At 39.0% G+C, this 21,832-nt stretch overlaps 1 protein-coding gene across 2 annotated transcripts in view; it reads left to right on the plus strand.

Moving 5' to 3' along the window:
• The first annotated feature begins 287 nt into the window (after nucleotides 1–287).
• LOC139442807 (uncharacterized) overlaps nucleotides 288–21,832 on the plus strand; it is a 49,345-nt gene continuing 27,800 nt past the window's right edge. The window contains exons 1-6 of one of the 2 annotated variants that reach the window (XM_071223699.1): nucleotides 288–374; nucleotides 1,649–1,764; nucleotides 2,594–2,727; nucleotides 13,529–13,669; nucleotides 15,897–15,998; nucleotides 21,419–21,533. In XM_071223699.1, the coding sequence (XP_071079800.1) occupies nucleotides 355–374; nucleotides 1,649–1,764; nucleotides 2,594–2,727; nucleotides 13,529–13,669; nucleotides 15,897–15,998; nucleotides 21,419–21,533 (628 nt within the window). In that variant the 5' untranslated portion in view covers nucleotides 288–354. Of the gene's footprint in view, nucleotides 375–833; nucleotides 882–1,648; nucleotides 1,765–2,593; nucleotides 2,728–13,528; nucleotides 13,670–15,896; nucleotides 15,999–21,418; nucleotides 21,534–21,832 lie in introns of those variants that run through there. The other variant, XM_071223700.1, reaches the window with a different exon arrangement.

Here is a 21,832-nt window from a genome sequence, read left to right on the forward strand (position 1 = left end):
TACTCGGTCCCTGCTCGGGGAAGCCCCTCTCTTGGAATTCCCCACTGCAGTGTCCTACAATATTTTTATAGGCAGTTGTTGCACTAATCTGTCTCCTTGCTGAAACTCAGATCACACTGTCGATGAATTTGCCTTTTTTCGTCTTGCTAGAACGTTATCATTCTGGGGAATCGTCGACGAGCATGCGGTTTTGTTTACAATCGTGCACAGAACACGCCCTTTTTACCACCTGACCCAGCGAGGTCCGTGCAAATTTGCATACGAGAAAGTGCGAGATGACAGCAGTAATGGCGGGCGCTTTGGTTCAAGTATCCCACACTCGCTTGTAGATGCGGCGCTCAGCGGAGTTCTGTTATGTTTTGCAAGCCTGATCCGTGTGTAACTATACTATGACATTCTGATTGTTCAGACCTGAATACAATTATGCGAAAATATCTTCGCGTTTTCAAAACAAGCCCTATATGACTGCATTGTTTACATTTATTCCGCGTAAACGTCTTTCCTGAGAAAATGTCAACAAAAGAACATAACGACATTTAGAGTTAAAAATTATCATGATTAAGTATGTTTTATACGAAACCAGAATGTCCCATTTCCCAGCAAGCTTTGTCATAGTGATAGTGTCAGCTAAGATGACGCTCCAAAGAAGTCCTTCACAAGCTATATGCACATGGCGTTACTCTATTCCGAGAACATTTTATCAAGAGAATCAAGACAGCGCAAATGTTTTTTGTAGCATACCCTACCTATTGATGCTAGTAGCTATACTCTCTTAAAGCGCACATGTGTAAACCACAAATATCTACTCGTCCTTATGATACCTTGACTAATGGTCAGTTTGGCAAGGACTACAGGGCTAGTGCCAATTTCTAACGCTGGTGGTATAGTATGACCTTTTATTATCTCAAATAACAAGAAACATTTTGGATAGGACATGTTTATTAGCTTAGTAAGCGTTTGCCACTGCAATCCATTATAAATTAGCTACCGCGATAATATAGTGTACCATGCTATCTTCAGAATCAGGAATGAGAATATGGCACATTTCAGTTTGAATATTTATGTAATATAAAAGTAGAAAAAAATACATAACCGGTATGAAATCAAAACTAGTTGTATGTTTTTACAACAATGACTTACTGAGACACTAGTTATTGTTTTCAAGGAACATAGGGTATTATGTTGACACAATCATGGTGGTAAACATGATACTGTTGACATTGATATATCTGCAGTAGTAAGGTTATAATATTTTTTCATAATTAATCTTCAAAACACTTGGAGGCCACTTGATACATATTATTTCTGAGGCATTTGCAAACTTGTGCAAAAGTGACTGAATTGTATGTACAAACCTTAAATTCATCCTTTCATAATTTTGTGCAAAGGGGTAACCATTTATTAACACCTTTACCATTCACCAAAGGCTTGGGTTTGATTCCCCACATGGGTACAAGATGTCCATTCTTGGTCCCTACCGTCTTGAATATGACAAAAATGTGTGTAAAACAGAAACCTAAATTATACACTCCATATTCATCTGAAGCCATTGCTCCCATTTAAGACAAACTGCCATCATAATCCTTCCAGTGACAACTTTTCCTGACATGTCTATGTACAAATATCACTACTATTTCCTTTGTCCCAGATCCAGTCATGACAGTGTCGTGGCTCCACCAAAAACCCACATTGGGGCCTACATGACTGGTGGTCTGAAGGACCTCTATCACAGAATCATCAGGGGCAAGGTTTTACAAACTCCAGGTAATATGTTCATGCTAATTTTGTGTTAGAAGCCACCTAGCATATCATACTCATAGGACCATTGAGAGTTTGACTCCACTACGTTCAGCTGATTTGGATGGGAGTTGAGTCAGAAGCAGTCTGCAACTTAAACCACTATTGTGAAACTCAAGTCTAGTACAAATCCCATCTATCTAATATGCTCAGCTCATAATAGCCTATATATTTAAATTAATAGCTATTAATAATGTGACCAATAGTTCAGGCTAGTAGATGCACAAGTTCTTACACAGACTGCAGAAGTAACTTGTGCAGTTCCGCAGGTGGCCCAGTCATCTATTCGGTGTGCAGTGTTGTGTCCCTTTGGCATGCCAGAAATCTTTGATTGTGGTTTTAAATCCTGGTTTGCCCCAATTATATGTCTAGGTTTGTCAGCCATATGACCTTGCGAGGGGGTTTCACCAAATCGGTAAAGGTCTGAGATCTGCATCACTTCTGGCTTTCACATTAAGCTGACTTACTGTGATATAACCTGAATCTTGTTAAAAGTGACTCTAAACCTCACTCACTCATAACCTCCGGGTATTGACGTTTTCTGTCATCATTCTATTTAAACTTTAAAAAGACATCAAAGTAGTAGTTACTTATTGCACCCTTTTACCTTCTTTTTACAATTTTGTTCTTTAACATAACATCATCTTTCTGAGTTGACCTAAGTTTACAAAATGTGGTGTATATTGGGAGTCGAACCCAGGCCCCAGGAACTGTTTCTGTCACCATAGTACTATTTGATAGAATTTGCAGAGTATCACATGTCTGCCTACATCAGAAACATATTCCACCATTTCAGATGGCGAGGCACACACTAACGAGAAAGGCCATTTTTGGCCAGGACATGATGGTCCGGTGGTTCTGGCGCAACGTTATCACATAACAGAAGTCCTCAACACCCGTGGCCAGTCTGCAGTGCTTGTCTTTGCTGAGGTATGTATCTACACTACATTTTCAGCGTGTTCAGGAGTACATGGTTGGCCCTGTGGTCTAATACGCTACGATTCACTGTGCAGAGTTGCATTCCTTAGCAATGTCTGGATTGGCTTCTTTGGTATGAGTCCTAGGTTTGCCCTAATTATGGTGCTTTATGCACACCTTGCCTGCACCTGTGAGTTGCACTAAAATGGTATCGGTAAATGTCCGGGATGTGCATTATGATTATCGTGAACATTTTTCTCAGAATATATTCAAGGGGCACTGGTGACCTAGTCATCTAAGGCGCTGCAATTCGCTGTGCAGAGTTGTGTCCCCTGGGTGCGCCAGAAACCTATGATCATGGGCTCGAATCCAGGTGCCCCATGATTAGGTTTTTAGGTCTGTTAGCACCATACCCTTGCTCGTTGGTTTCACCAAAGTGGTAAAGAGTCCTGCGTTACTTCAGTCTTTTTTCCCATATTAAGCTGACACGCCGTGAATACTGTTCTAAGCGGTGTTAAACCAAACTCAGTCACTCAGAATTCATTCAGATTAATCTGAGGTTAACTGAAATACTTCTCAGGCCCAAAGTGGTGTTACCTCTGTGAGGATTCAAGGTAGAATATGTCCCCATTTCCCTATTGATAGTTGTAAGAGGAGGCTAAATTGGGACCACATTGGGTTTCCTAGATAGAATTTGACCCTTAGCGACCTGTATTGGTTGGAAGGGGCAAATTAATGGATCGGGTGGTCAGGCTTAGTAACCTGGTTGAAGGTACTAAATGTGCCCCGACGAGGTTGATCGTTGGTGGTAATATCAATCCCTGGATTGTCTGGTCCAGACTTGATTATATACAGGATGTCGTCATGTCACTGGAATATTGCTGAGTGCTGCATTACACAACAAACACACACAAACAGTTGAGTTAAATGATGTCAGACCTCATGCACTCTCACTTAACATGTTCAACAATATTCCCCCAATATGGTTGGGTGTCCAAATTAGTTGAAAGTCATCGGATCATAACCTTCGTTTGACAAATTTGTAAAATTTGGGGTCTCCAGGTAATAGAGGTACCGTTTGGTAAGGATATTGAATTTGACTTGGTGTAACATCACTTTCTGTGAGTTGTATCACCAAACAATTGGGAGCAATGTGTCTTCTTGCAGATGGTGCTATTGAAACCACATCAATAGCATCTTTCCCTCAAGACAACTGATGCACAGAATATTACAAAAACAAAAATACTATTTACATGACCAGACATGCCAAATATCAAACCAATTTCTTGTATATGTCCAACTGCAATATCAATAACAGGATATGTTATGAGTGTTTTTGAAGAGATTTGAGGCAAACAATCTTTTATAGGTTAAACATGTTAAAGAATTATTTGATGTTATAACAATATGTCTTGTTATTTTGAGGCAAATAATTATTCATAGACTCAAATTACTCTTCTCAAACAGTTTCATTAGGTTTTGACGTTTAACACTATCTCTTTATGTTGTTGAATACCATTAATCATATTTTCAGGGCATCATGATTTTTATACCCCCGACCTGTAAGTTAGTGTAACTTTATTACTCACTCACTAATGTTGTTTTCCCTTTGTCAAAATTTCAAGAGGCAAACAAAGAGGCCAGGGACTATTCTTCACCTTCACACTCATCACAGAGGCCGATTTCTCAATTCATGTTAATATATTGAACTAGATAATTCTTATGAATACCCTACCTCTATTACATCATAGCCATAAATTCCTGTTTGTGCTGAGAACCACTCTACAATTTGTTAAATAAATTTTCAACAGACGTTCTCTTCATTGCCAACATATCTAATAGTTGTGAGGGAAAACCACATGAGAGATGCAACTGCACATGTGCAAGTTGGGAACAGCTCACTTCTTTCCAGTGTGTCAAGTTGACAACAAGGAAAAGTTTTTGTTTGATGCATCTGCACTTGAGATTGCTGTTCAACACTATACAAATCACACTAGATCATCACAAGCTTCACTAAAGACAAGCTGTGAGCAGTTCTACAGCAGAGAACAGGGTTATTAGAAGGCAAAAGTCTCATGTAAATAAAAAGTTTAGAGAACATGTGGGATGAGGACTTCATCCCAAGAAAAGTACTTGCACACAAAAATCAAGGAGCAGTTATTGTCAACCTCTGTCCAAGGAGAATTTTGAGGACCTTTCTAAGGCATGGCACAATGATCCTGATTATCACAAGAACACTAGAGCGTCAGCTAAGACATCTTCATCTGTTTCCTGTTAAAAAGGGAAAGTGATTCAGTCTGTTGTGGCATTCATCAAGGAGAATCACTTGGGTGACAATCAAGTGTCGCATGGGAGAGATCTTGTTGCTCATCCCACTCTCCCAATACAGTTAAGGAGCTGATGTACCTTTCGGGTTTTAAAGCAACCAGTCACATAGACACATACATCCGAAAACGTCTGGTAAGGTGGACCATCTAGGCTTTGAAGCAACCAATCTCCATCCTATGCCACATTTCCCCTGTAACTTAAATGAGTTCATGGAAAAGATAACCACTTCCATGTCTGAAATGATTGACAAACATATGCAGTCTAAGCTCATGAAAGTTTACCTCTAGAATCCATCGCACAACACAAGACTCAAAAGAGATCTAAGGCTGAGCATCCTTACACGCTAGACACTCATGCAGTCAAGCTGAATCAGCATATTATGCAGGGATGTGAAATCTCCGCGGAAACGCGGAAAATCGCGTTTTTTAAAACAGTAGTCCTCGGGAAAAATCATCTTCCACGTAAAAATATTATCAAAGCTTTTTAAAAAACACTCCGAAAAATATGATCAGCAGTATAGGTTTTCGGACATCATACGTTTTCTATCACGAATACTTGCACTACAACGTGGGGTGTGGCGTCACACAGAAATTGTAAATACTCAGAGTCAGATGATGGCTTGTTTTTAAGATAAAGTTGTCTTTAAGCCTGTAAGTGAATGAGATGTTTTACAGTTGTTCATGTGATTAGCGAGAAAACTATGAACGTTTCTTCAGCGTCAAAAAATCCATAACATGGGGATATATGTTGTATTAATGTCTTATGTTTGCAATGGAGTTTTGTTTTTTTTCAACAAAAGGTAAGTACAAGGTAAGTTTTTTCCAATATGCTTCAAAATGGGGAAAGGGTCAGACATTGCACGCTTGTGACAGTTGTCCTTGTGTCTGGGGGATGGGGGTTGAAGTTTATGGCAGTATTGCTCCCAGACCTGGCGGGTAGCCAGGTGCGCGGAAGCCATGCCTGATTTTTTAAAAGTACTGATTTAACTCCGAAAATTGAGAGTCTCATAGATCCCCTCCCTACCACTCACATCATAGATCATCTAGCCACTATTATGATAGACGAGTTGACAATAGATCTCATGCACATCATGATAGGTCTCCCTGGCGTGCTCCTTCTCATTCTGTTTCACAGTCCAGTTATATGGGCGGGGATAGCAAAGTGGATGTTACGTCACAATCCCATGTGCTTTCCGCTCCTCGAGCCACATATCAAAAATACCAGGATTACACTACCCCTAGCCATATTTCCTCTCCCCAGCACAGCCTGATCAGGGGGTGCGGATCCACAGCTAACACGATTTCTTCAAACAACTGGGACTCTATCATGGAGGATAATTACAAACCAAATAAGTATTCTATTAAAGACATCATTGCAGAGCATAATAATTTGATGCCAGCTTTAAGAAGATGAACGGTCAACCAAACCCTTTTTGGAACGTGCTTGGTATGAAAAAATGAATTTCATACCCTTCCCTGCTCGTCATACATTGATGACGTCATCAAGAACATCGAAGCATCTGTGAACGTTTCTTCGGCACATGATATCAGACTCGGTATGCCCTTGATTAATAAGAATGCTTACAAGACATACGATGCTACTTTCGAACTATAGCCTAAGATTGATGACGATTTTTATGAACTCACTACAATCTCACTGGTATCCAAGATCCAGAAATGGCCTGCAAATTTCCAGCATCAACAACAGAATCCTAAATCTTGTCATGTGAACTTTGGTCGGGATTCTTTTCAAGCCTCTACATGGAAGGACAGATTGTTTCGCCCCAGGAACAAGAACTCCAACGATGACCATCCCACTTCACAAAAAGGTAGAGGCAAAAGGGGCTTTCCGAGGTGGATCCCTACTGACATTACCTGCCCATTGTACAACGATTTAGGACACCAGATTATCAACGCTACACCCACATCGAATCCTTGTGGACATTGATCAAAGACTGCCAAAGTTCAGCACTACCCCTACTCCAGGACCAGTCGGCATCCCTGGCCTTCGACGAATATCTTCACAAACCCGCCAGACGTCCCATTTTGACAGGAAACCACCGTCAAGCACGTCTACAGTGGTGTAGACAGTGTCTACGCTGGACAGCCATGCAGTGGGGACAAGTTCTATTCACTGACGAGTCTCGTTTTCACCTCAGCCACAACCATGGACAGACTCGAGTGTACCGACGTCGAGGTGAACGTTACGTCAATCATTGTGTCATGGAAGAAGATCGGTTTCGGGGGCGGCAGAGTCAGGTATGGGAGGGGATTACAGAAAGACAGAGGACCCGTTTGATAGTGGTAGAGGGAAATCTCAATGGACAAGCGCAACCGCGATGAGATCATCGGCCCTGTTGTTCAACCGTTTTTGCGTGGTCATGGCCCAGGCATTACCTTTCAACATGACAATGCCCGGCCTCATATTGCTTGACTTGTTCAGGATTCTCTTCAACAAAACAACGTGAAAGTCATCCCCTGGCAGGCTTGCTCCCCTGATCTCTCACCAATCGAGCACATGTGGGATGAGATGGATCGGCGCCTTTGGCGTCAACCAATGTGTTCCACAGACACTCCAGGAACTTCAAAACATGCTCCAGCAGATATGGACAGATATCCGACAGGACTTTGTGTGACACCTGGTCCATTCCATAAGACGAAGATGTGTTGCTTGCATGGCAACCAGAGGTGGACATACACGCTATTGATTTGTAAATTGACATTTTGGCATGTTCATGTTTTTTTAATGAAATCGCACATTTTCTGAAGTCAGTATGGCAAATTAAACCCTTTGAACACTTACAGCAGTCTTTTATCTGTTGCAAACTGAAATTGTTTCAGATTTGGTAAAAAACATAACTTTGCATTCAATCTTATTCAATGTCACAGGAACTTTTGTTGTTCAGTATATGTAGTGTGGTTCTCTGCATAAACAGGACCGATAAGGAGGAAGAGGTTTTAATGCTTAGTCTCATATCATTGAAAGCAATCTCAAAATACGATTTTGAAATACCTCTGAATTTAAGTAAATAAGACTTTTTCAGTCCTCATATTGAACTAAATGACATAATAATTTACCTGCCAGGGGCACTTAGATTCTTTTTAAAAAATCATGTTATAAATTGCAAAACATGTTTAAAAAATACATACCAGTATTTTTTATCAAACTCTTTCATTTTTTATACTTTTGACACATTGTGAATCATCTCATTCCTGAATCACAATCAGATACAAAAAATTAAGAACAATATCTAGTTGACAAATGTCTGTGAGAAACATAAATCTCCAGTGAAGATTGATAGGGGAAGGGAAGTAACTCTTTGATCAAGAAACAATCGAAGGATCAGTGAGCAGTGGTCAGAATGAAGTTACAACTGTTACAAGTTTCTTACCAGTTCATGACCGCCATTGACTGCCTCTTATCATACTTACTGCACTTTGTAATGAAGAAGTAAAATTGACATATCTTTGCAGTTTTAGAGATCATTCCTAATTCACTGAACCCTGTGTTATGTGATTGCCAATGCTCCTATCGAGCCATAACAAAAGGAATATATAAGCATTAGCGCATGACCTTTAATTTTTACCTTTACCATCAGTTTCTTTGATGAGAAACCAAATTGGATCTGATTCAACCAAGATATCCAGCAAAGCATGTGATTGTCTGTGTGTTTATCTTGTTTTAGTCAGGTAATTGTTCAAGTGTACCGATAAAATCAGTCTGGCAATTGTCTGCACTGGAGGTATGGTAGCCCATTGATCATGCACTCAGACTAGATAAGTCAGCATGTTTTCAATGATGTTATCTGTATAAATCTCAAGTTAATCGAATTTAGTATATGAGAAGAAGTCAAGACCAATTTAATTTCTTGTCTTTTAGCAGGTTTTCTCAGTCGGCATAGCAGGTTATTGCTAAATTTTAAAAATGTAATGTTCGCATTATTTAAGCAACAATGTTTAGTTAGCTCACCTAAACGAAAGTCAAGTACCAAGATATCATTGAGATGGTTGAAGTGTTATAAAATTATTTCTTCAAACGTCAGGTGAGCTACATAGCCTTGTGGCTCTATTTGGTTCATAATATATTCATAATTATATTTATCAGCATATTTCTTATCAAACACAGCCCAAGACTAGTCTGGACCAGAGTAAAATTAGTTTTGATCAAGAAAAATGATGTGATTCTAATCCATGTTATGCGGTTAAAATAACTGAAAATAATGGAAAGATACAATATGTGCAACTCAACTCCAGAAATGGTCTCCAGTACCTCATGGTTGTTTCAAAATAGACACCCATTTTTACTGTAATACTGCTTAGAGCATTCCTCTCTCATTAAATTATAATGCATGCACAAAACTCACTCACTCACTCTGAATTATGGTGGTTCTGATCCTTACTCATAGTCATAGGTCCATAATTGCTCATCAGTTGATTAGTGATTGATTGATATTTGATCGAAGTATTCTCTCAAATGATTTCAAGTTAATCATGTAATATCAAACTCTTTTGTTTTCTTTATTTACGTATCTGCCTAACTGATTTTTCCCTGATTTCGAGAATAATGAAAAATTAAGATTTATTCTATTTTTCATAAATCACAGACAACACTAAGATATGATGGACCTCTCAGTGGAAGGGAAGCAACTCTTCTGCAATTGTCCCTTACATTACAGAAATGTAAATAACTTCTTTGGATGACTGCTGATGTCTGCCAATCAATTCACTCTTTGCTGATTACTGTCATATGCACATTTTGTGATAACTGAAAATGGTGCCTAGTCGAGGCTGGTTGTAGTTTGTGAATTTGTTATTTTTGGCATTTCTGGTAGGGTTTTGCACAATGTCGAAAAAGTGCTTTACTTCAACAGTGACAGAGCAGAACATCTTTTTAATTAAGAAATTAGCTGAAATGAAGCTTACTGACACAGTTGGTGACTTGTAAGCGATTACCACATTCCCTGTCTGTCTATTTTACTGCTACAACAAGTTTAACTTGGTGTCTTAACTGCAGTTACTCCATTAGTCAGGAAATATTTAACATTTTCAAGGTTCTTTTTCTGTCTACATCCATCCAAACAATTTGGTCCCATAAATCTATAATGCAAACATTTTTTTTATTAATCTGGGCTTTTCTAAAAGTATTTTCCCTTCTCAATTCAGCGTATTTGGTCCCAAGAATCCATCATACTAGAGAGAAAAAATGGCCTGGCCTAATATGAAAGTTTTCATCATGTAAATGCTATTTCAGCTAATTTCCACCTTTAAGACTTTTCCATTATGAATGAACTCACAGCAATGAGGTGATGAATATTTGATCAGCTCCCAGTACAAGAGGGGGATTTCCTCATGGCCTTAACATGGAACACAATAGATCCCTTTCTGTAATAATTGTGATGTATGCATAATTGATACATCTACCCAAGATCAGCAAGAACAAGAAGGGTTATGATTTACAACTGGCTCTGATTCCCACCATAACCTCCGCACACATGGCATGGCACTGTGAACTCTGTAGACTAAAGTTGTCAGTGCAGCAATTTATTGCATTCTTTTCTAACCCAATTTGGAATTTGATGGAATTTCTTGAGCCTATCTGTAAATCATTTTGTGTGTACATGTAGTGTATTATATATGAGTACACATTGTCAAGGTTCTTGCTTGGCATCGTTAAGTTTGTAAATGCCATTGTGGAGAATGTTATGTATGTGTGAACTATTTGTTACTGTTTGTGTTATCCTTTGTGAATTCTTGTGGGCACAGCATGGTTGTCAGTCTGGCAACTGTATTTATTACTTAGTGTAAGGACTGACCAATTTGTGTTCTTGGTTTTCGGGTTGTTTTGCTTAACATTGCAAGAGACAGGAGATGAAATCTGTGGTTGCTTTCATAAGCAAAAATACATAGAAAATAAAATACAAAGAAATATTTTTAGAGCATTTGTTCTATCAAGCACAGTATCTTGATTATTTTAAGACAAAAATGTATATTATAAATACATGAATTGGTCTGGCCTAATGATGCAAGATTCTATTTTTGATTAAGAAAATCATTGTGCAAATTGGTTATATCGTTTATGATTTTCCTGATCACAAACACAATAAATTTACCCTCATCATTTCCTCTTACTGAAGGGCTAGGGGCAGTGGGGCCAAGTGGTTAAAGCATTTGCTCATCAAGCCGAAGACCTGTGTTCAATTCCCAACATTAGTAAAATGTGTGAAGCTGATTTAAAGTGTCCCAGATATTGCTGGAATATTGCTAAAAGCAATGTAAAATCTTACACACTCACTTATGTCGGGTTTATTATATCCTAAATCCACTACAGCTTAAGTTAACATTTTTTGTGCTTTTAAAACAATCCATAGCCCTGTCTCTTCAGTTACCTTTGCAAATATCATATGTCACCAACATCCTCTGACACGGGTTCAAACTGGCGCTTAGAGACAACCCGCCTCTCACATTGTCGCCTATAGTGAACACCTACCCCCTACTCAATAGCAGCTACAGGGACAGAACATCTCGGGGCTGCTGGACAAGAAAGTAATAGAGGTCATACACGTCCCAGCCATAACACCCATCTTCCTTGTCCCAAAGAAGGACTCAGACAAACACAGGATGATTCACAACCTGGCCGCTTTCTACAAATGCTACCTGGCGCGTCCACCTTACTTCAAGATGACCACGCTCAGGCTGCTGCGATCCCGGATCCAGGCACTGCATGTGCTCATAAGCCTGGATATGGAGGACGCCTACCTACAAGTCCAATACATCCCGATGACTGGAAATTCCTCCGATTCATCTTCATGGGAGTCCATTACCAATGGGCAGTGGAAATACCAATTAGAATTTCTTCGTCCCGTGGCTATTCACACAGCTTACCAAGCTGATAGCCTCATACCTCCATCTCCGGGACATTCAGTTCCAGGCATACATAGACGACTGCCTCCTGAATCATTGGGACATTGTCACTCTACTTCGCCACAGGGACTTCACCCTCCGGCTCCTGTACCAGTTGGGGTGGAAGATCAACCTCAGGAAGTCAGAGTTGACACCCACAAATCGCCTTCAGTTCAAAGCGGGCCTCTTCCAGACGCACCTCAACTTCTTCTCTATACCCAGGGAACGGTGGGAGCACATGCAATTGCACCTGATCCCAGCCCTTCACCTACCACGCACTCTGCGCCAGTGGCAAGTCCTAGACCTCCTAACCTCAGCGCAGGACTTGACATACAGAGGAAGACTCCAACTGCACGCAGTTCAGATGTTCCTGGCTCCCTACATCAGACGCCAGGACACCACCGTATCCATCATCCTCCCGGATCACCACAGACTGGAAGCTCCAACCAGACGCCTTCGCTCTTGCGTGTCGAGACCACAGTCTCCCCAACATAGACCTATTTGCCACCTGCCAGAACTACCAGATACCGACCTACAGATACCGACTACTTGGGCAGTCGATGCCTTCAGTGTCCGCTGGGAAGGACTAAGAGCGTACACTTTTCCGCCACCTGTACTCCCTCCCAGGGTCATCCAGAAGATCATATCGACACAGAACCTTGATCTGACTTTGGTCGCACCCCGGTGGCCAGCGAGGGCTTGGTTCGTCGACCTCACGCCGTCACCACTACTAAACGCCACTGACCTCGCCTCCAAGTCCAGAGCCGGCCTCTCGACCTCAACTGGCTTAAATGCCCTGGACTAGAAGGTTCAGGCCCCACTTGCATACAGCTCGGTTCACCAGTCTACAACTTTAACTTGAGATGGTTATCGTCTGTGGCTGCGTAGTACCTGGACACACCGCATACCTGACTCTTGGTTCCCATCCATGGAATGGTCATTGATGCCAAACATACAGCCGAGGATGGGCTGTGAGAGGTTCCCATTCATGGATTGGTCACTCAAGGCTGACCACACAGGCGAGGACTGGCTGAGGGAACAGAGTTCTGAGATGAAAGTCAAGATCTGAATGTATGCCCTCCACCGATTCCATCGGATAAAGATGCATTAAGGAATAATGCAGGATAAGTAAAAAATCGAGTAAAATCCTAGATATTTTTTATATTTGTATACTTATCCTGCATTACTGCATGTAAAGACCCACCCATCACAGAGCTGCCTCCCCACGATGCCTTCCGATGTTCCGGACTCCAGAGTAATGTGAGGATCCGTGACATCACTTCCTTTGGTCACGTGGAAGCTGTGTGACAGGGTTGGCCTCTCAGCTAGTTGGAACAACTTCTTCAAGCAAAGACCTTCACAGTGCTCTTTTCTCTGTCAAGAACAAGCAGTAATATGCATTAAGGAGTAATGCAGGATAAGTATACAAATATAGAAAATATCTAGGATTTTACTAGGTTTACACCACTTTTAGGCCATAATAAATGTTAATTATTAGATTTATTTTCATAAGTCATTTTATTTCTTCTGTTTTATATCTACCACTACACGCTGGTGTATGATGCATGAACTGTTTATCTTTGTAGGATCTCTTTAATCGGAACAAAGTTGTTGTGATCAAGATTCTTCATACTACCTACTTTAACATTGGAGCACAGGAGGCAGAATGTCTGAGACGTCTTGCCGTGTCCGATCCACTTCATGTTTCTCACACAGTCAAGTTGCTTGTAAGTTATCTCAACTTTAAGATTTTGATTTTTATCATATTTGTTATCTGAAAGTATGTGATATATTTTGACGGATTTAGATCACCTAAATTTGAATGTATGTGTTTGTTATAATGGCACTTGACTTGTCAGTGTGTTGCAATTTGTTACATTATTTTAACCATGTGTCATTGTATATAACCTCAGCAATAGTATCCGGCACTCAACCAGAAAGGCAACAAATTACATTTTAAACATTTAAAAGATCAGGCTAGTTCATATTTAGCATTAAGCTAATTAATTGCAGCTTTAAATAAAGATTCTTAATCTATAGTCCAATCAATAAGACCCCCATCTATTTTAGTACAGTAAACTATAGTAACAACAAACTCAAAGGAACCACTAATTTTACTTTGTTATAACCGCATTACGTTATAAGCATGTATACAGCAAGCGAGTACCGAAAAATAAGTTCTTTATATCCATCTTCGTTATAAACTGTTTGTTATACTAGCATAGTTTACTATATTTTGTTTGCCAATGCAGCCAAGTTCTATTTTTCAGCTCCTATGATCTAACATGATGTTGCTTAGTGTCTACCTTAAGTCAAAATGTCTTGATGACTTTGATGATGCACATTTGGATCCCAATTTCTAACCTTGGGATTTAGGTCTTCAAAACTCACCAGTATGTCCTGTAAAACTAACTAGTTTGGATGATTGAACTGGATGAGAATGTAGATTGATCATATGTGTGAGTTGAAAATGAACTGTAACTGATGCCAGAGTATTATTTCAATTTAGATAAAATCAGGCTCCCCATGACTTTATTTTTGGCTCTTAGACACTGGTTGTTCAAATATACCTTTGCCAACTAGGGAGACAACATCAGAAGCCTGGTGGCTTCCTCAGAAGAAATCAAACTCGAGGCCAAGTGTCTTATAGCATCCCCAACTGCCTCCGTTCTAGTGGATAGAGCAACTGCTTTGAGAGTAGGTTGTTTATGGTTCGATCCCTGGCCGTGTCATACTAAAAGATGTTAAAAGATTGTACTTGTTGATACCCTGCCTCTCACTCGGTATTAAGGGGTTAAAACAAGGAATGGTCGGCTCGGAGTTAGTATAATGTGTCTGAGTGCAACAGAGTATCTCACTTCTATCAGAACTGACATTGAATTGTAACCCAAACATTTATACATCGTCTCAATTCACCTCGTACAATCAGAATGATCCTGACCAAGCTGTCTATTTCTTATGTACAAGAGACAGCAGTTGCAATATGGAGATTGTATGAGTGCTTCCAGTTCTTAGTTTTTGTAATTCCTGTTTAGGATGTCTGCCATTGTAAGTATCAAACAGGTGTTATTAAAATAGCATCCTTACTGTTTGAATATAAAGATATTTGGATGCTGTGCATTCTATTACGTTACATACAATTACGTGTCCGGGCTCGATATTTATGTCTACACGCACCAAGTGCATGTAAAAACAATTCAAATTTGTGTTCCTTACTTGTCCACACAACAACGATCTTTAAACACATGCAATACCTCTATGCTTTATGTACCATACTACATCACTAATTACTGTGTTGTGTGTCAGAGATCTGGGATTGTACTTATTTACACTAGTTTATGCATCTATGTTTTATCTTGGATAAATTTATGGGACCAGGGTGCAACCTGGTTATGTCTGGTGTAACTCGCTTTTCATGTCAACATGCACCTGGTGCAAATTTCATCAAGTTCTTAAATCACACCCTGCATGTTGTACATGCACTGAACAAGAACTGTGTGAGCTTCTTGTTGAGGACTAAAATATATACTTTCGTGTGAATGTGTTCAAACAATTAGTCAAAATTAGTTTGATGAATAATAATGAGGTTGTGTATTACATAATCATGATTATATACATGTCATCATTTCCTCCTTATTGAGCTGGAATAGTAAGTGATGAAGCTGTCTATGGCTCCACATTTTAGATTTGCATCCTTAGTTGTGATCTGCTGATCCTATGGGCTATATTGATAGCTAATATGTTATGTAAATAGACAAAATATATCCATTCATTAAAATCTATATTTCAGTTTGGATGATTAAGAAAAATATTGTAAAATTGTTTTGTGAATGTGGTGAAGTGGACAGAATTATATTGTAGTTGGTGAGCTACGCTGTAGGATCTGTTAGCTAGCCATAAAATCTTTGGCAGTGATCATGGTAATGGCAGTAATTTTGAAATTATTTGTTGCAGAATACATTTGTGTTTGGAGGACACTTTTGTATGGTGTTTGAATCCTTGTCACCTCATCCAATCACTGAGGTATTTGGTGACCTTCACCTTCGCAACTGCACGGTAGGTAGACATCTTGTCAGACTCTGTCACATGCAGTGATCTATGGCCTATTGATTCACTTAACAAAGCTGTGTCCCTTAGCCATGCTCTGCTCAAGCTCCGTCCCAGCGCTGGACTCCTTCGTTACACTCCCAGTAGCATCGCTGCCACCAGTGTGGACATTATTATTACAAGAATCTTGAAGTTTGCCTTCTAACCTCAAATGTGGAGATATATATACATATTTGTGTATGTTTTGGGGGAATGCCATCATAGTGAATTTTGAAAAGGCTTAAGACAGAATTTACATTTTGTTTGTTTAATCAGATTGGTTTGAGATTCCAGACTAATGGAAAAGTACACAACTTCCCCCTTACATTTATCATTGGCATTAAATGTGAATGTTTTGTAATAATGTGTAATGTTTAAATAACTGTTAGAAAGTGGTAGTTTCATACATTATACAATATAAATATACTCAGTGGTGAGAATCTTCGGTGGATCCGTGAATTTTAGTGACCACAAATTTGTTAAAATCTGATGGCTTCCCCCATGAACACCCTCAGATTATGGACCACGCTCAATTGCAAAGACGTTTCAACTGAAAAGGAAAATATCCATTGTCATCCCTGTATACATTAATAAATAAGGTATTACAAATAAAAGAGCATTGCAATGTTCTAAATATTTAACCATAAATACATTGTCACATGAAACAAAAGATTCAATAGTTATCTATTTTGAAACAATGTTTAATCTAAATTATATGTAAGCTATGACTTAATTTAAACCCTATAATCCAATCCTAAAATAACATTGTCAACACCACTTGATTACCGCTGTATTCAATGAGTCTAGAAAGCACCCTAATTACCTAGGGCTCATCATCTAAAACAATATATTTCACCCAACACCTAGTTAGTGTCAAAGCATACACATCCTAAAGTTCCAAATAGTTCAAAATCTTAAATGTTAGTCCCTAATATGGTTGGTCCCCATACCCTAAGCTTGTTGTCAGCCAACCCAGACCAATGATATAATACATAAACGTGTAGGTTAGTAAAGAAATACGCATCAGTCGGAAAGCGCACGTTAAATCTCCAAAGTAAGTAAGTAAGTAAGTTAGTAAAGATATCAGTCCAGGAATAAGTGTCTACCACTATTTACTCCAACTCCCCAAAGAATAACCAATTACCTAAATGAACACAAAATAAATAATCTTAAACAAAACAATAAATCATCCAATATCTTCACTCCAAAACGTAAAATACCAAAAATAGACACAACACTAGCCGATACACTAAATAAACAGACCAATCCTAACATCACTAAAACCACCACACTAGCATACATACACGAAAATTGACTAAATTGGTGTCACATATACACAGACGGCCGATCTCAAAACACACAGGTTTTGGAGTCCACATCGCACAACCAACCAAAAACAAACTCCCAAACAACCAATCCATATTCACGGCCGAACTCATGGGCATGGCCTCAACACTACACAATCAGCAATCTAAAAAAACACCAAAAAATCCTCATCCTACAAGTGGACTACAAGCCCTCAAAAATAAAAACACTAAAAACCTCCCCAAACTATTAAATGAAATACTCAAAAGCTCAAACAACTTAACTAAGGCAGGTAAACAGATAGAGTTCATTTGGATCCCCGCCCACGTAGGAATCTTTGGAAATGAAAACACAGATAAAGCAGCAAAATTATCCCTCCAACTCCCAGAAATAAGCTTAAACTTACCCAGCTCAAAATCAGAAATCAAAAGTGTCACTAAACAAAAAATCAACAAAAAATGGCAAAATATATACCAAAACTCAAATAGGAAAGTACTAAAAAAACACCTAACTAAACCAAAAATACTACACCCATCAAAAACAATCGACGGAATAATTACGAAACTACAAACAGGCCACACCAAACTAAATAATCACCGTAAAATAGCTCATCTACACACAACAGGAAACTGCCCACATTGTAAACAACAAGAAACGCCAGAACACGTACTCATTCACTGCACACACTACCAAATACACCGAACAACACTACAGACCATCCTAAATCTTAAAACCGCACTTACACTAGCATCAATCCTAAATCCACAAAATAACCAAAACCATCTGCATCTAATACTGTAAAACGTGAAATTAATGCGTCTCCAAAAGAATGCGACCGCTGGCCCCTCGCAAAAAAAGCAACTCAATATGAATGCGACACACCCTCCTCTCAAGCATCAGTGGATTTATATCTAAACAAATGTCCTCTGTCAGGTTTACAGGAGAATACTCATCTTAATCCAACCCTACATTAATCCAATCACACACCAAATAGCGCAGCTTATTAGCGCTGCGTAGAGTACTTCAGCTTGAACAATATGTGCACGCTGGCTTGTTTCGGCCTTTGATGCAGTCGCAAAGAGCAAAGACACCGTGTTGGGTGGCGTCTGTCTTGACTTGCAGGTGTGATCAGTGATGACATGAGTGAGTAGAACACTTGTCTTGACCCCAGCAGTGACAATTCACAGGATGTAATTAGTGTTTGAATGACATTGTTTATATACTTGTAACAAGTGCTGCTCAATAAACAGTGATGTGGAATACATAGTTGTTTGTTTTCAGCATATGTCTAAGTTGGTATTTCTGCTATCCAAAATGTCTTATTGTTGATATAAATGCAATGTTTAATTATGCGAGCAAAGACAACTCGCATTTTTCGCATATAATTCAAGCTCACGTTAATATCAAGATTTACAGTAAGCTACAAAATCATACTATCACCAATCTAAACCCTAAAAAAACAAAAAAAACAAAATAAAACACAACCACACAAAATCCCTTAGTTCCCCCTCCTATAGCACAGCATTCTTCAAAATTACAAATTGCCCCAAAATTAAATAAGCAACCATAAAAGCCCACAGGTTGCCATTCCTTTTCAGATATACCCTCCTCAGCAAAACCACTAATTGGCCTTGCGGGTCCGTGTGCAAAATACGCATAAAGTCGGAAAGCAGGCGTAAAGAAGCCAATTATCTCTCTCTCAAGTGTCTACACATATACACAGATGGGTCCTCTGACTCGGACTCAAGACGCACACAGGATTCGGCATCCACATCAACACATCTACAAAAGAAACAAAATCCTATAGGCTCTCCAATAACCAATCAATCTTCACAGCTGAACTAAAGGGGATAGTAACAGCCCTACACAGCTCCAAAATAAAAAACACCAAAAAAACCTAATCCTAACTGACTCATTAAGTGGGCTCCAGGATTTAAAAAACAAATACACAAAAAAAACGTCCCAAACTAATACTTCAGATACTTAAAAGCTCTGACAATCTCCGTAAACTAGGCAAAGACATAGAAATAGTTTGGATCCCTGCCCATGTCGAAGTGTTTGGTAACAAACATGCCAAGAAAGCAGCTTAATCAGCACTAAAATGAGAAGAAGGCAAAACAACTATCAGGAATCAAACTGCAAACCTGCTACAAAAGCCACTCAAAAAAAACAAAATCCATCATAAAACCAAAGAAAGTCGACAGGGCAATAACCAAATTGCAAACAGGCCAACTAAACTCAACTAAACTCACACCTACACCAAATTAAAAAACATCCAACCGATAATTGCCCACATTGCATCCAAATAGAAACTCCTGAACACGTAATACTACATGTCACACATTACCAACAACACAGAACAACACTCAAATCCACACTAAACTACAACAACCAGATGACACTAGCAACTCTACTAAACCCCTTAAATAACTTACAAACCTTCAAAGCACTAGGCATTTATCTAATAAAAAAAACAGGCCTACTCGGTCGCATTTAAAAAAAACCCAAAGAAACACAAAACAAACTACCAATAAAACATAAATCATAAATCTATAAAAACACTTAACCACACAACCACACAAACTCCTTTAGTTCCCCCACCTTTTTAGCATGGCATATTTAAAAATTCCAAATTTCCAAAATACGCATATGTCGGAAAGCGCACATTAAAACCCAAACTAAGTATGTGTCTACAAACTTGCTCTTGCTTCCTAGAAACATGCTCAGTCCCTGGGAAGTCTATAGTTGTTCACCAGTGTTGTATATATTTGTTAGCTATGTATATGATGTTCATGTAAATAGATCTGTGTATATTGTACTAGTCGTCTCTTGTTCCACCTGGCTAAACTACCCCCTTTAGTACATTCTTACTAATTACATGATGAAATGAATTAGAGATTCAAACTGACGAATATAGAAAGTAAGTTAGCTTCTGGAAGAGTATTCAGCATCACGAGTCATCACTTTTGTGTGTAAACGTAATGGTCATTCTGTTGCAAGCATGGTTGTGACTGCCTGTCACAGTAGGGAGTTGTGAGTGGTGGCAGGGATAGTATACATAGAGAGCTCCGCAAATGGGCTATTGCTGTGGCGAGCTTCTGCTATGATCCCCTACCGGGTACTTGTTTTTCAAATCCCAGATTGACCTGGATTGTGATCCTAGGGGCTTTCCTCCCACTTTCTAGGGCTGAATAGGTCCCTTGGAATAGAAACAGACTATGTGACTTAAGTGATTGTGTGTCATAGTGCCACTGGTCCACCATTAAATTATTTACCGGCTCTAATGATATGGCTTGGATATTGCTGACTTATTGCTTTATTCAAACAACCATACAAACAATCCCACCATTAGCTGACACATTGGGATTAAATGTAATACTGTCACTCTCACTTTGTGTAAAGTCACAAATATAGATTAGGGTTTGTAATAGTGCTATGTTTATAGGTAGTTGATTGATAACCATAGGTCATTGTGTGAAAGTGTTGTAAACCAATGCTGTTTTTAGGAATTTGCCTCTATGATATTTTTTAGGTGAGGTTTGTTTTTCCCTCTCTTTTAAACTTTGATTTCTAATGATCGTAGGAATGTATAATCTTAAAGGATAAATTATTAGTTGAAATGTATAATCTTAAAGGATAAATGATTGGTAGGAATGTATAATCTTAAAGGATAAATTATTAGTAGAAATGTATAATCTTAAAGGATAAATGATTGGTAGGAATGTATAATATTAAAGGATAAACAATTGGAACAAATGTATAATCTTAAAGAGCAATTAAATTCAACATAGTAACTTGCAGATGTTAATACTTTCTGGCATACTTAATGACAAATGCTTGACCAAAATTATATTTGAAAAACAGAAATAGGGTAAAGCACATGAAAGAAAATAACAGGCAAAAAATCAACTCCAAAACGAAAAATTCCCCCACTGAGGGAATTCCTATTGTGAGTGCTTAATGGATAAGAGTTGTAAAAATATTTTATTAGGCAAAAATAATCTTTTTACAGTTTGTTTATTTAGAATCGATGGACATGATGAAGCTGTTGTGTGTTATATGATGAAGCCTATGTTATACTTCAGCACCTACACAAGGTGAAGAAGCTGAGTCTCCAGCTGTTGGTTGTCCTAGGCTTTCTTCGACAACAGAACACTATCCATGCTGACCTCAAGCCAGAGAACATACTGCTGAAACATGGTTAGTTACACTCCTGGAGATTCTGTAGCAGAACAAGGCTCCGGTACCCTATGCTTGTTGTAATAGCATGTGTATACTTAAATGAGAATTGGGAGGTTGCAATGTGGATCTGGTGGACCTGACATCTTTCCCTGATGGTGTGAATCACATACCAGGCCATCAACCACTGGTTTGCCTGACCCACACTCAATTATTTACATGCTGATTAAAATGTTAATGTATTAATTTTGTTAGGATGTATGACCTGGCTGATTGTATGCTGTCATATCCTGACATATCCCTATGCTGTCAGCGCAGAT

This window comes from Haliotis cracherodii, unplaced genomic scaffold, assembly GCF_022045235.1.
Source record: "Haliotis cracherodii isolate W230 unplaced genomic scaffold, xgHalCrac1.p SCAF_5, whole genome shotgun sequence".
Taxonomy (NCBI): Eukaryota; Metazoa; Mollusca; class Gastropoda; order Lepetellida; family Haliotidae; genus Haliotis; species Haliotis cracherodii.